Here is a 16,635-nt window from a genome sequence, read left to right as displayed (position 1 = left end):
TCAGTCAAACCGTCAATTATAATTTCAGTGTTGTTGGCTTTCACATAAGATGGCTGACAGGGCTCCACCCAGAGATGAATCGTATTTTTCTAAACTTGTATGTTTACTATAGAGAAAGGCCCTTGAAAATCCTTAGCTGAGGACTCGCCAAATATCCCAGTCTAATGGATCAGCTGCAGGATTCTACATGCCCGGTCAAAATTTTTACATGCCCTGTACATGTAGGGCAATAAATTTGTCCATCCCTGTCACAAGCACCTTGAAGCATTCTTATGAGGAATTTCCAATAAATCAGTGCATTTGGAAAATGGTACATACTGTTGATTCTGCTTGGAATGTTTCCCACTTAGCACGGCTAATTTTCGTGAATTTGTTTTCCTATATTAATAATGCTAACTTTTCCCAGATACAGTGCTTAAATTTTTTGCTATTCTCACTTACAACACTCAGAGAATTCGCATCAGGCTTTTTTTCTTCCCTTGAAATCAGCCTACACTTTTTCACCCAAACGAAAATGGCGATTATGTGTGTGCTATAGCGATCACAACCATTGCATGAAAGCTAGAGGTGAGGCTTTTCTTTTAAGACTATTTGGAATAATTATTTTTCCGCATGTAGAATTGACTGAAAAATGTTTCAAGGATTAGACAATAATAATCTGAACATTTTTTTTTCTTGTTCTCTTACTTTATTCAACAATCAATATTGTGTAGAGCATAATTGTTCTTACCACTGTTCAAATACACAAGGTTGATCAAAGTTATGTCTCTGGATGAGGAGACTAACAGATAAGAGCTAGAAAACGTTCTCAGAAGAGGTTACTTTTTTCTTTCGTGTCTTATTCAAATTAGCCTCATCGGGTCGATTCCAAAAAATGAATCTTCTCATAGTGGTGTTATAGACAACTGCTTATACCAAAGGAATAAACGTCTGTCTTTCTCATCCACTTCTGAATCTATTGATACAAAATCAAGCCGCAAAAGAGTAACATGAACACAAAGCATAAATAACTTGTCAGATTTTTAGATGGCAGCATCAGGTAGCATTTAAAAGCTGCTTTTTCAGGTAAGAAAAACCGGATTTCCCAAGTTTACTTTTTAGAATTTAATTCTTAACAGAACAGACAATACAATACTTTCATGACTTTTGAAATTTCAGAAAATGAAGCAGTAAAAGCGTTAGATTTTGCAGAGTGCAGTTCCAGTCAAAATGTCTCAGAGAAAGTTAGAAAGAAAAACCTCTAAGTTTAGAGGGAAAAATTAAAATTCTTAACTTTGTAGATGATAACCACAGTCACACCACGTTTGCAGAAGCAATTAAAGGACTCCTACTAACCAGATCTTGACCCGCCGCTCTGTCTCAATGAAGAGATTTAGAGATTAGCAGGTGGTCAAGAAGACCTAGACCATGCTGGTAGCCGCAAAGGCCGTAGCGAATTCCCCCCCCCCCCCCCCCGCCGCGAAATGTCTGAAAATGACCGAAAAAAGAGGAAAAGATGGCCAAATCTATTGTTCTATCACTTTGATTCCCACCGAACGAAATTTCTGGCTACGGGCCTGCTGGTAGCTGTGCATGTATGTGTTGTGAACCTAGCGTGAAGTCTGTTTTTCTATAATGTTGTTATGTGTAGAGCTGCCATCAATTTTTCTAACTATGAGTGAAGAGTAAAGATTGAATAATTGTATTGTTGTGGCCTGTTGCTCTCTCTGGTGAAACTTTCCAATGGGGAGATCGGCTCACATTCGCGCCTCGAAGTTAGGAACCACAGAAAACCCACCTTCAGCCGACCAGCACTGTGGCAATGGTTGGGTTTAAACCATGATGCAAGTCCGTCACTATGATCACTTGACCACCATAGCGGTCCATTAAAAGACTGAAAACTTTCAATATTTTGTGGAAAGTCAAGAAAATGTTCTGTGTGATGTTATCCAGATTTTATGGAAACTTGACTTATAGTGTAACTCTAGCAAGAGAAAAAAAAAACAATCATCTATGATGGATTTTTTTTAAAAGAAACCCAGATTCAAAAAATGCATTGTACATCAATCAAGATGCAAAGATTTCTTTCTTTCCATTTCTTATTTTTTTGCAAATTATATCCTGTACTATAATACACATAAATATCTAATGGAATAACAAATGATTGCTTCGTATTAAATCTCTATATGTTTCGTAACGTTTGTTAATAACTTAAAAAAACCACGTAAAAAGGATAGGGTCGGTGTAAAACTAAGTCTTATAATTCTTATAAAAAAATTTTCCGCTTATAGCGTTTTTAGTTACGGTTTCTTAAAAAACGTTGTAAGCGGGATCGACTTACCTAATGTAAACATGATTGGTTTGACATGTGTGCTATGTATCCAACGAATGCCGCCATTTACCTTTTAATGAGTCAAATTATAACTACTAATTAATCATACGTGCACCTTGTAAACATTCCTCTGGAAAATTTCTAACGAACTGGTGCATGCCAGAACGTGTGTTGTGTATGGCCCTAACGTATTTATATTGTTAGAGTTGTGCACTCGCATCGTGTTCTATCGATGCCGCTTCTGTCTTAAGGTCGTATTTGGATGTGAAAATTTCAGATACTTGAATTTTCGAGTTATGTAAATATTGTGTTGACGGTTTGCTTGCTCTCTTTGAAGAAAGATTGGGTTATCGAATAGGGGACTGGCTCGCATTCACGTCTTGAAGTTCCCAAGCCTCAAAAAACCAACTTCTGCTAACCACCACTGTGCTGCCAGCTGGGTTCGAACCTGTCCCTGCGGTGCGAGTCCACCATGATGCCCACAGGACCGCCAGCGGCTATTTGTCTACAGCAATCTCCCACCCCACAGAGACATTAGTTTAATAATATGTTTTGGCCATTGACTTATATCTTGAAGATTGTTTCTTGGCCAGTCATGGAAAAAAAAATGTATAACGCATCCATTGAAATTATGCATGCTGGAATGTGCTGTGCGTGTGCTTAAGTGTACAACATAAGTGGATACAGACTCTTCGAACGGAGGTGGGTCTATAGTCGAGGGGAGGGCAAATGTCTGCCTACGGCACTAATACTTTTTAAAGGAGATGAAGAGTTAAAAGGGAAAACGGTTGGCGCGACTACCCTCAAACACCCCCCCCCCTCAAACGTATCCGCCTATTTCTGTACTTAAGGTAAACATATGTAATTGTTTTTTGAGACACACGGTTGTTATGTACCCAGCAAATACCGCCATTTTTCTCCTGCAAATTATCATTGGTTGAATGTATGTGTTCATTAATGAAAAACCGTTTTACATTCGTGCCAGGAAGTTGGGACAAACAACACAAAAACCAACTTCAACTGACTACCATGTGGTACTATATTACCAAATTCGAAATTGGGCGGAAAGTTAAGTGGATCCTAGAAGAATTAAATATAAGAAAAAAAATGTGGTTAACATAACGTAGACACCTTGAAATACGCGCTGCCTCATTCGCCATCTTTGAGCAAAAGTGTGACGTCAGAGTATTAACACTATAACCAATTACTGTTCCCTATCCTGGTCTTTTTTTTCTAAGATTTCCGAGACAACACTCGTTCTCCTTTACAGGCACCTTAGCATGACGCAACTCAAGGGTGCTCATCCTTTAGGAGAAAGCGGGCCATACCGAAGTTATCTGTAAATGGGCCGCGGGTAGCTTGAATGATCTGGAACTGTATCACGGGTAGCTCAAGTGACCTGGAAATATGCCGCGGGTCTGTTAACTCATTTTTGACTGCCATTTGCGTAACGCTGTGTTTAATTTTTTTTTCAATTCATTTTCATTAAAATTTTTGTATGAAATTGCCATTTTTGCAAATTGAAAGGTCGCGCGCACGCGTGTCATAGTATTTTTAAAAATTTCTTAACAAAGAACTCCTAATTATTTAAATTAAATTAATTAATTTATATTAATTAAAAATAATTAAATTTTCATTAATCAAAATATCTATCATATTGATTCCATATACGAATTAATAAATACTTCTCAAATATGTCATTTAAGTAACCAGTTATCATATACAGTATGTAAAAAAATTATGCAATGTGGTCATGAATCAGAAGATGTGTCAGAAATGGGTTAAGTGATCTGTAAATGTGCCGTGGATCACCCAAAAGTGATGTGGAACTGCACCGCGGGTCCGTTGAGCGATCTGTAAATGCACTGCCGGTCACTTAAGCGATCTGTCAATGTGCCGGTTAGTTCATTTTTACAAAATTAGGTTTTAGTTCGCGGGCTGCAACAGGTGACTCCGAGGAACAAGATCATAAACTGATGCGAAATTTTACTTTTGCACCACAGGGTCAAGGACTCTTTCGGATATCATCAATCAACATGGCGCGATTGATTTATGAGCAAGAGGCGTGCTACTGATGCTATCACTTACTAGTGTAATCACAGATTATGTACACGCTATTTGTGATCGATATTGTTGTTATCAGAGATGGCTCTTGTGGTTTTATTCACTCTTTTTTGATAGAATCTCAAAGTCTTCATTGATTACTCAGATATTTCACAAGTTATCAATTTTGCAACAACCACAAAATTCACTGTGGTTATAATTCCATTTGCTAATATCATATAAATGCTTCATCTCTTCCATTCTTTTCGCTTTTAAGTTTCGCGGCATCTAAAGAAAAGGTTCCTTTAAAAATAAAGAAAGTCTGGAACAATTATTATTCTCTTAGTGCAAAATAACTTTATGCATAAGACTCAATTATTTCAACGTGCAAATGAATTTCAGTTTTGAAGAGAGGTACGTACGTTTTCCAATTTGATTCCAGTATTCGCGAGTTGCTTACGTTATCCATGCTCAACCTGTGAAGCCGTTGGCCCTCCTAAATGTAATAGGCATGTTAATCAATTATTATTATTTTTAATGTTAAAATTTCACCTGAACAAACCGCATGTGGCAAAGGTACTATCTCCTATAGGAAATTCTAGTCATTAATATTTTGATTGGTGAACCATGAAATATCGATTATTTTGGAATTTCTTAGGGCGGATTGCATACCGCTGAGTATTATCTGCAGTTTTTTTCTTTTTTCTGAGAGGTTGGGATAGAAAAGATAATTTCTTTTTTAATTAATGAGGCAGAGTTTCGCGCGAGTAGAAAAATCCTTATTTTTTGCAAAAAAAAGCGACCAACCACATTTTCCATTTCACAAGATTTCATTATTGATAAATGACGGTTGCATATGCGGATAATGCGGTGCCTCTTTCTTGTCGTCGGAAACTGTCAATACGGATCACGGTGCAAACTTTATAGATTTAAATGTCATATTGTGTTGTGATCTATTGTGGATGCCGAGTCACTGGTACGAAATACATTGACGTCTCATGGAAAATGGCTATATTTCAGAATGTTGTTTAAACTTTTTCATTATGCCGTTCAAAATACAGAAATAATTGGAATTTTGAACCATAATGCGGTATATTTAATAGTATATTTCATTGTGATCCGCGACCAGTTGTTAACATTCCTGAATGGCTTGGGGTTTTCGAGATATAAGCACCCCTGATTTCCAGTAGTGTTTTACGTGTAACTGGTCAATTACAGTTGCGAACTTGGTTAATTCGAATTTTGGATAATTCGAACTTTTACGAACTCTTCTTGAGTTTTCTATCTAATTTAATGTTGAAATTGTTGTTTAATTCGAATTTTTTTCGAATGTTTTGGGTAATTCGAAATTGGAGGGAAAAAATCGTGTTTTTTTTTTGTATCAGCAAATTTAGTTTGAAAAAATTGAATACGCAGTCACATTGTTTTTCTTGACCAAGTTGATAAACAACAAATCTTTAAAGACAAGTAATAATTGGAATATTCTGTTTTTCCTTTACTGTTTCTTTGATAATCTAATGCCTATTTTAACATTGTTCAGCTGGAGTATATCGAGACTGTGGACCACTTGATAATGATTATGTTGTTCAACCTATGGACCAAGATGTACCATTCAAAATCTGAATCTTTTTATCGTCATTAAGAGCATGGAAAGTACAGGGAAAGGTTCACATTGTAATACGTTAATGAAAGTATATTTCCTTGATAGCATAATAATGGATAAGCAAAATTTGAGAAACAGTTTCGTAACGGATGATCACATGAATGGTTTCCGTAAATCAGGCTTTGAGCATGGTCGAGAAATTCTACAGTGATGCTGATTCCAGAATAATAAAATAATGTAGCAGCTAAGATCAATTAATATAATTAAAAATTATTAAAATTTGGGGAACAGTTTCGCAACTGATGATAAAGTTTTAATGATTAAAAAATAGTATTATCCTATGTGAATGTTGATGATTAAGTTGCAATTTGTAGTCATTTTATTGATCCAAGGTAGATTAATTGGATAATTCGAATGTGAATAATTCGAACTTTTTAAAGTAATTTTGGTCTTCGAATTAATCAAGTTCGACTGTACAATATCCCTTCGACGTATAGTTTGGTACACGTCTTATGTGTCACAGGATTTGTGATGGTTTACAAAATATTTCGTATATTTACAAAATATTTCGAAAAGTACGTATCTCTCTCTCTCTCTCTCTCTCTCACACACACACACACTCCCTCACTCACATTTAGGCTATTGAACGTAGTTTTCAGTTGAACCTGATATCAACAGTAAAACAACCGCAAGGTTATAACTATTTACATATTCCACAGAGGAGTCTTTTCTTCATAATTTATGTGATTCCTTAGCTTAGCGTTGCTCAAAGTAGGAATGGTTCAAAGGGGGCGGTAGGAGCTATGAGCTTACTTGAGGAGGGGGGGGGGGGGTCGATGGGAATGAAAATTTTCTAAAGAAGGGCGAAGGGATAAAAAAGTTTGGAAGACTGCTTTAGCCTATTAACATTCTCAGATTGAAATTTCAGACCAGATTCACTGAAAGCTGCTACGATCGATAACAAGTCGCAACTTGCTATCGCTCGCAGTGGCTTCCAGTGGACTCCAGACTTAATATTTCAATAGAAAGTGAGCCTATTCATTGGAAAATCTATTAATCGATTAAAATTAGCTTTTGTGTGTAGGCTATACGTATAAAGATCATATCTACATGTATATTAATTACATGTATACTGTATAATAAGATCTACATGTATATTAATTTTTTCATTTTCAATTCATAGGTTAAGAAATAAAAATTATTGAAGAACAGAAAGGTTATTCCATTGCATTTGTTAGAGGCATCGTTTAATCTGTATTTACACTTTCGTTGCGTTCAATATATTCATACAGAGGAGAGGTCATAGGGGGCTCGTCCCCCACCCCCAAGCCAATCAAAAAACAACATTTCTGTAAAAAAAATTAAAATATCAAAAGGAAATACCTTTTATTACAGTATTTTAACCAATTTCTGTAAATTTAAATGCTTTTTGATGGTGGTAATTCCAAATTTCTCGGGAAGGAAATTTTTACTCCCTCCAAAAGTCGATGCTGCGTACGCCCCTGCATCTATAGGTCTTATAGAATATACTATTTCATATGAATGTCTCTGGAGATCGTGATACGTATACAGTAAGTTCGTGGAAGAGGAAGGGGAATGGCTGATTGACTCCTTGTTGATCAACTCTATTGTGAAATAATTATAACGTTCTTCCTCTATCACGTACAAAAATACCAGAAGTCTGTTAATTATCTTAAATTATTGAATTGTACACGTATACACAGGCATTTCCCTACTCACATCATCCAGTGTTGTCATTAGCAGTCATTTCATTTTATCTCCAAGTTGTTTTTTTTTTTTTGTTCCTATACCTTATGTGCGTATTAAGCTTCTGGCAATTTTGTTTTTCCTCAGTGTCTTTTTCTTTTTTTTGTCTATAATTGCAGGTAAAATGGCGACCTGAGTTTAGCGCGAAACAGGGTCATGTCACGTGTATTGGTGACGACATCAGCGCTTTTTTTCCCCCTTTTTTATTATTAGTATTATTTGTAGAGTTGGTATTTTATCTTTCTGAATGTGGTGGACAGCTAGCTATTTCTTGCATCCTCTCTGTTTGGATGCGTTTCGATCCCACTACGAGTGTCGAACAGCCCAACAAACTTTTGCCAGATGAATAAATACTTCCACTATTAGTTAGTGATGCATGAAAGATTTTTATAGAAAAAAACTCGTTCGGGTTTCGTATTTTCCTCTCTTTTTTATCTCGAATTATTAATAGAGGGAGAAAAGCAAATAAAAAATAAGAGTCTTCGTGTTTACTTCTTGGTCCAGTGCTTATATCCGCATTAGAAATAATTCTATTATAATAATTAACGCTTATACAAGTTCTTTCCCTGCTCTAAATACTAAAATTCATCTCACAAAATGCCTATGGATTTGTTTGTGTTGCATGCCGAAGCTCTCCCTATCACCATGGAACGCAGAGCTAGTTGGTAAGTTTTGTTTTTTCTTTCTACCATTTTTGATGCTGTTTGTTATAAGCAGTCTTTATTTTTTTCCCCCACGGGAAATGAATCCAACTGAGAGCAAATCTGTCACTAATTCGATCTAGTTTTACACCTCAACATTCCATGCAGTATTTTTCAGGACTGATTGATATTTCGTTAAATATTTTATGGTGTTCCTTTCTGCTGGAGGATGGTGTTGATGTTTCCAGTGACGGATTCTGAGACTCTGACTGCCTGTTGCATCCATCCTTCAAGGAGGTGATGAGAACCTCGGTGCATTCATAAAAAAAAAAAACGAAAATAGAATTTCGGTTTCATTCTTAAAAACGTGTATCCGCGTTCTCCTAAAGTGATCCTTCCACTCTTCAGGGGCTTATTCCGTTCTGGACTGGAGTACGCTCTAAAGCCAGGTTGCTACCTTCAGGAAAGTGCGGGCTACTTTATTGGTTTCAAAACGTGTCGCGGACCTCTTATGTGATCTGTAAATGTGCCTGCATCTGGACTGTATTGAGGAAAGTGTTTCATCAGCTTTATTGCAGCCAAAACATATAAGAGCTTCTTATTTTTTGTCGAACATAATTCATTCATTCGGGAAATTGCGGAACTTCGGTAGGCATCGTGCCAAGGTACCCAGAAATAAGGCAGTATTTCTAGGAGCTCAAACTCTAGCTAAAGCACGTATAGATAAAACGGTATTCCTAGGAGTTCAAATTCTAGCCAAGGCAACCATAGATAACGAGGTATTTTTAGGAACTCAAATTGTAGCCAAGGTCCCTATAGATAGCACATGCTATCCAAATGAAGAGTTTGAAAGCAATTTTATGGAAAACTGTGATACATAAGAAAATCCTTCCACTTTTCTCTCTTTTCTTCTCTCAAATAAGTTTTCTTTCTGAGGTATACACATAATTTTGGTTAATGAAATCAGAAAATAAAGTTCTGTATTCAATATTTTTTTTTTTTTGGAGATCAAAGTTTTAGGAAAATAGGTGCCCCCCCCCCCCCCCGCTTGACTACTGGAAGAGGTATGATGGGATTGAAAAGCGTAGGAGGGAGAGAGAGAGGCCCTCGGGGTGAAGAGAAAAAAAAAGAAGCCTTTAGAGCTGTGGTTTCCAACGAAGTTTCTCCCGGAACTCTTGATGATGATGAGACTGTTCTACGTATAACTCAAACAAATATTTGAATATTTATTTTGAAAAAACGGACTAAATCACGAAAAAAATGTCTGTACTGCAGTTTCAAAAGCATCGTAGCCCCAAGTCAAAATGAAAGAGGGCTTAGCAAAGCGTATTAATAGTCACCACTTCTAATAAAACATATTTATTGTCATAAATCATTGTGTCAGATCTTATCTCCCTATGCCGGGGGTTCTTAAACTTTTTCCACCCCTCTCTCTCCCCCTATTCAATGCTTATCCGCGAGCTCCGCCGGCTCCCAAGAGCTGTTTAACAAAGAATCCCTCTGAAAATCCTTTTTCAGGGTGGCCACTCCGGGGTGCCTCGGACAAAGGTTGAAGACGCACCAAGGCACCGCGGCCCACAGTTTGTGAATCACTGCCGTATGCAATGAGGTCGCCGCATGGCCATCACAAGGCGTGGGGGGGGGACTGACAAGGCTCCATCCCGGAGGCCCGAGATGATTCTCTCTCATCATTTTTGTTTTTCACACTAAAAGTTCATAATAGATGGGCCTATTAACAGGGGTCCATCTTACTTTGGAGTCCGCTAAAGATCACAGCCTAGGCCTTAGGGTCCTTATTGCGTGATATGGAGGCTGTGGGTGCCCGGATGAAACTCGTGTGTTTAGATCGCCCTGAGTATCTTGTAAATTACATTTAAATTCTGCAGTCCAAGAATCCTCACTTCTAGTGGATAAAAAAATTTCCAAAAAAACGAATCAAGGGGTTTGATTATAACCATCACTACACAGAAGAGCTCCCCACGTACAAGAACGCTGACATATTTTTCAACAGAAATAATAATAATACTAATTATTGAGTCATAGTGTGTTCATCCAAGTTCTCGGTGAATATCTTCTGAGTGCGAAATCAATCATACATCCTCAATGGTTTAAGTGAACACCATGATCCCCACCCCGAAAGGTAGACCTGGCAGGGCTTTAGCACAGGGACACGGGACAGATCTTATTTTTATTTTGTTTTGTTTATATTATAAATTCATTACACCACGAAAATTAATTCATTCCCACCAATTATCTCAGTCCAGGGAGCTTGTCTCAGCACCGAGATTCTCGTGTGGAAAGAAAAACGTTTATTCCTGCATTAAATTTGTTCTCTAAATTTTCCTTCCCAGATAACGGGCACATTCTCTTTTATTTCACCTGCACAGACGTGTTGTTTCTCTGCGCACAGAATTTCGATATCTGTGCGAAATGACAAAATGAGGCGCCAGCTTATGCAATAAAGGGGATTTTTCTCTGCTCGGCAAGAAACTCTGCGTACAGGGAAGCATTCTCAGTCACTTTGAGACTCTAAACGTCCATACTTTCGCAAATTTATTCACCATGAAAAAATGGTGCCTTTCTTTGTTACTTTTGTCTGTAACGAATAAACGGGTACGAATAAAATTTTATCAGTAAAAATGTGGCTTCTCTCTACAAAATAGTGAAAATGAGTGTATAGTATATGTATTATATTACATGTAAAACATGAATAAACTGGAACTAATGCTGTCACCTATCAAATAAAAAATACAACTGTTGTGCTTCTCCTCCCCGATCCTCAATTTCAATTGAATAATCACAACAGTTCTATTCTTTATTTGATAGGTGACCGCAGTACTTCCAATTCAGTGACGTTTCTTACTTATGATGCATATACAGGGTGATTACTTAACCCCTTCGTGTCAAGCAATTGGCAACAAATGCGGGTGATCTCTGTAGGACGAATCGGCAATAAATATGGTAACCTAGTTCTAACTTTACCACACGTTAGAAGAGGGAAAAGAAGGAAAAGGAAAAAGTATAGGAAAGGAAAAGAAAAAAAAACCAAATGAAAAAGAGTGAAACAGTATAATAGATATGAAGATAAGGGAGAGTAGCAAAGTAGATTTCTCTTTTCACCCTCACCCGACCTGTTCCCTTTCACTCCTACCGAAGAGGAAAAAAAAATATGGTTACAACAAAGATTCGCGATGGTGAGGAGAGGGGAAAAAAACAGAGAACTTGTTTGAATGTATTGCACTGGCGTTTGGAGTAATATTACGACCTTTATCGTAAAGTGGTTAATTCCCCCCTAGCCGCATTTTACTGGAAAACCGTTTATTCTAGAGGCATACTTCTAAATGGAAAAAGTATCCAAATAACGTGTAAAACTTCATTAAATGCATCATTCTGGTTGCAAGGGGTTTTAGTTATCAAAATAAAAAAAAACCTTTTATACGGGCACCCTGTCCTCAAAAACCCAATTAGAAAGTTGTTGCCCTGTCTCTCCTGAGTCAAAAAAATTCCACGTTTCTAAGTGCAATATTCACAGAGATATTTGAATTCAAAAATCAGAGGAAAGTTTGAAAAAAACAGTATAAACTAACGGACAACACTTCTTTCCTGATTTGTGCTGTTCTTTCCATCTGCAGTCTTTTAAAAGACACTTTCTCGTTAAAATTTCAAAATGAAGAACAGCTTCACGAGTATTAGTAACAACAAAGTTTTCCTCTTTGAAAGCTCTCCCAGTTCCGCGATTTTTGCTGGTTCCGAGGCGTTTGATCATCCGGAACCCCAGTTGGAAACCTATGCTTTAGGCCTTATTTAGAACAGGGGGTAGCCAACCTTTTTCCCCCAAGCCGTGCCAGAATCAAGACTATTTGCGATGCACATACCACTGTACAAATTGTAGCAGGAAGACCATACTTCCCGTTTTTACAGAACACGAACATTTCGTTCCTGTAAAGTATTGTTCGACTGTCGTCTTAGTTCCGTAAAAATGTTCAGTTTGTTATTCTTTTGATTTCTAAATCGTTTTTATTTTTGAGCCATATATTAGGTTATCGCAATTCTGATTGTGTATGTACGTATATCGGTAGAGGTTCACCTTACCTACACTATGTTTGGGCATAGACAAAAGAACCTGAGAACTCAGGGTGCTTTTGCCTCTCCAATAAACTTTGTAAGAAGGCTTAGTCTCCCCCCCCTTCAAGAATTCATGGGTATAATGCTGTAATTGTATTATGCAATGCATGTCCCCCCCCCCCCCCCCCCGTGTGGATGGTTTTGAATTTCCTATGGACATCCAGCAACTATACCCAAAGATGAAAAACCCATCAGAGCAGCACTGAATGGAAAGTCATCAAGTGAGAAATTGGGATATTGTGAAGAAAGCCAACATTATAAGACTGATAATGGTTTTTATCTTCTTCACACTTAATTTAATTCAGTTGAATTTCAATATATAATAATAATTCATATCAATGTGAAAGTCGTATAAACGAGGTTCTCCTGTATATCGTATCTCCCCAATAGCAGCCACTCCCCCGTTAGCGGACAAAAATTGTGGTCCGACGGGTGTCCGTTATTGAGAGGTTCTACTGTAGCATGATATAAGTTAAGTGTTGAGAAAGGATTTCAAGCCTATATTTTAATAAAAAATAGAAATTACAAAAGACGTCAGGATGGCCAAAATTACGTGAAAATACGGGACGTATGGTCACTCGTGTGATTATTTTATAATTGGCGCTCTGGATGGTTAATAAACGAATAGTGTGTTAATTTTTTTTTTTAATGGGATGTTGATGAATATCTCGTGAGTATGAGGTTAAATGTAAGCAGGGCTACCCTGAGAGGTGTGCACCAGGTACGGTCGCACCGGGCCCCGCAGTAATAATCTTTTGCATAAATTCTGAATTTTCATCTCAATTCTGAAATTATATATTTTCAGAATTCTGGAAAAATCCGCAGAATTCCGAACCTTCATCATTTCTAAAATTTCAGATTTCCATCAATTCTGGAATTATTCCTTTCACGTATTCTGAATTTTGAGACATCCACCGGCGCCACAGTGGTGGTCGGCTGAAGTTGGTTTTCTGTGGTTTCCAACTTCAAGGCGCGAATGCAAGCCAATCTCCCCGTCAAAAAGTCTCGCCACAGAGAGCAACAGGCCTACAACAGTACAAATATTTAATCATTACACTTCACTCACAATTTGAAGTATAGATGGCAGCACTGAAATATCAAACACAACACTAGCTATACACTCAGACTGTTAGGTGCACTCACTTTGTTCCAGACTCTGCCACGAAGCTGGGCTGGAAAAGATCTCGGCAACGGGATAAGTCCGGTGGCAGAGCCCCTGGCGTTCATTCATTCAGGTGCTGATATAATCTCTGTCAATTATTCTTCTTATTTTCAAATCATGGATTCTGAATTTTCATTAGTTCTCAGCTTTAATTAGGTCCTAATTTTAATTGGTTTTGGAATTACGGTGTATTTCTTTCATCAGTTCGAAATTTCTATTAATTTTTTTTTTTTTTTTTTTAATAATTTACATTTGGGTCTATATTTTTTTTCTTCACGAATATTTTTCAGTAGGCCTACTCCTGTATGTTTTGTAATTACGATATACATGAATTTTTGGATGCCTATTCCCTTCTACCACAGAAACTATAAATCGGGGCTAGGGGACCCGAATTTGTCAAGACGCTTCTGGCCCCGCTATTATTTTCGCACCGGGCCCCACGTCTGCTTTTATTGAAATGTTGCTGTAAGACACTGAGTTTGAGATTAACTGAGGGGAAAAAAAGAGTTTGCGTAGAGGGTTTTTTTAAAGCCTTCATAGCATTTTTTTTTTTTTTTGGTCATTTTTCTTAGAAGATACCATCAACTTTCAGGATCGCTGGTGATTTTTTAGGTCATTTTGATGGGTTTTTTTCTTACTTCGTACGCTCTGCAGGTGGTTTTTTGGACCATAATTCGTTAGGACTATTTCAGGGCACGTATTTGAGTTCGTGCTTTGCAACATGAAAATATGCCATTTTACAAAAGCGTTGCTTTTTTTTCCTCTCTCTCTCACAACTAATCTGTTTCTATCATTAGACGCATGAGACCAAACTAAAACATTTTCAGCTACGCACTTAGTTTTTTTAATCGTTCAAGTCATACATACTCAACCTATGGCCCGCTGGCAAATGTAGCCCTCGACGTCATCTGTTGTGGCTACCTCAAACGTAATTTTGTAAAAAGGAACCAAGTGGCACATTCTTAGATCACTTAAGTGACCCCGCGCGACGTATTTACATAGAGTATTAAAAATTTATAAATTACTATAGTTATTATATCGATTATAATATATAGATTATATTATATTATATTACATTACATTGTATTATATAAATTACTATATTTACATATAGTTATAGATTTAGACTTATCACTTGATAAACCCGCAGAACATTTTCAGATAATTTAAGTGCCCAGCAACACATTTACAGATAACTAAAATCACCGGTGGTGCTGCTTCAAAGCACATACTGTACCTCAGCACATTTCCAGATCTTTTGAGTGATCTGCGGCACAGTTCCAGAGCACTTAAGCTGCTCGCGGCACAGTTCCAGAGCCTTTAAGCTGCCCACGACACATTTACAGATCACTTAAGTGGTTCGTGGTGCAGGACCATCTTAAGAGCATCATGGACCCCGGGCAAAATAATTTTTCTGAGAATGAAAATCTTTACCAGTTCTCATTATTACGAAGCAATCATCAAGCTCTTTGCACTTCAGGCCCTCGGGTTATGCCTAGGTGGGCCTCATGCATTAAGACGGCACTGTCACGGTGCAGCTCCACATCACTCAAGCTGCCTGCGGCACATTTACGCATAACTTAAGCAACCTGCGGTACTGTTGCAAATCACTTAATAAAGTGGCCGCGACACGTTCTCAAATTAATGAAGTGGCTCGCACTCTCCTAAAGGTTGAATTTCCTTGGTTTAAATTATTTTAAGTCAGCCATATTCAACCTGTTGCTTGCGAACACCAAAAGTGCTTAATACTCCCGTCGTATTTCGTGCTCTAGAGCACTTGATTAACGCTTCAATTAAACACTCGGTAAAATTTGTATTCAATGATTACAAAAACAGTAAAAGCATTTCAGGAATAAGTATGCTAAAGTTGTCGTAAGAGGTGCTCTTCGTTTGATGATGAGTACAGGCAGTGCTCGCGACTTAAAAAAAGATTAAGGACGCCTCTGAGCCGCATTTAAGGTTTTTCCGCCTGTGGGCTAAACGAATTTTGCCGCCCTTCTCTCATACTAGTCTAATTTTCTTGACAATTCTTTCCTCGTATTCGCCTCACTGTGCTATAACCCGCTTGCCCCCACCTCCTCACTTCTGCAAATACGCTTGTGTCTCTAAAGTCACTTTTTTTAGTCATTCACATGTCTGTATACTGTTTCAGTCACTCAGATGCATGCACACTGTTTTGGTCACTCACATGCTTGCACACTGTGCTGTCTTGGTCACTCACATGCTTACACACTGTACTGTTTTGGTCACTCACATGCTTGTTTACTGTTTTGGTCTCTCAAATGCTTGCACACGCTCTGGGTCACTCACTTACCTTGTCCCTCGCTCTGTAGGTAGCCCGTTTGGTCATTCACATGCTTGCTCATGTTCCAAGTCACTTTTTTGCTCACTCACGTGCTTGCAAACTGTCTGGCTGTATGGGCAAAGGCGGACTTTTAGAGGGTTATACAAATTTCGTCGCCCTTCTCCCATTCTGCTGATTTTCTTGGCCACTCACTCCTCAAATATTCCGAATCCTGAACTTGCCGCCCTGGGCTGTAGCCCGCTAAGCACCCCCCTCCCGTGAATACTCCACTGCCCCTCCTTTTAAGTCTTTTAGTTTTCATGAACGTCAAACTCTGTTTCTCGTGCCTTCACGCCTCGAGCATGACAATCCTAGTGTTGTTTACTGTAGTAGTAGCTAGAAAATTGACCACGGAAGACGAAAACAAAGCAATTAGTGATGGGAAAACATAAAAAAAAAAAGTTTCGCGCAGAATTGTTTTTATAGGAAAAATGACAAAAAGCTATGTTTTATTTCTCAAATCGCCATTTTACCGTCAATAACTGACAGTAATTTGGAAAGAAAAGAAAAACTGTTGTGTCCATTTCAAACTTTGACTGTATCGAGCTTTACCCGGATTTTCTCTTGTCAAAAAAGTAATGAGGTAAATGGGAAACATTAATGAAAGGAAAGTGAAATCTTTTCTGAAAGTTTATTCAA

General features: G+C 37.8%; 1 protein-coding gene across 3 annotated transcripts in view; it reads left to right on the top strand.

The window, feature by feature from the left end:
* Positions 1-4,431: 4,431 nt before the first annotated feature.
* Positions 4,432-16,635, top strand: part of LOC149076844 (pantothenate kinase 3-like) — a 56,288-nt gene continuing 44,084 nt past the window's right edge. The window contains exon 1 of one of the 3 annotated variants that reach the window (XM_089244560.1): positions 4,432-4,768. In XM_089244560.1, the coding sequence (XP_089100686.1) occupies positions 4,746-4,768 (23 nt within the window). In that variant the 5' untranslated portion in view covers positions 4,432-4,745. Of the gene's footprint in view, positions 4,769-7,949; positions 8,390-16,635 lie in introns of those variants that run through there. The other 2 variants (XM_089244562.1, XM_089244559.1) reach the window with 2 other exon arrangements.

The sequence above is a fragment of the Pholcus phalangioides genome, unplaced genomic scaffold (genome assembly GCF_987345545.1).
Source record: "Pholcus phalangioides strain wild (caught in Gottingen) unplaced genomic scaffold, Ppha-v1.0 ptg000015l_1, whole genome shotgun sequence".
NCBI lineage: Eukaryota > Metazoa > Arthropoda > Arachnida > Araneae > Pholcidae > Pholcus > Pholcus phalangioides.
The sequence above is the reverse complement of the archived record's forward strand: the minus strand, read 5'-3'. Positions and strand labels throughout refer to the sequence as shown.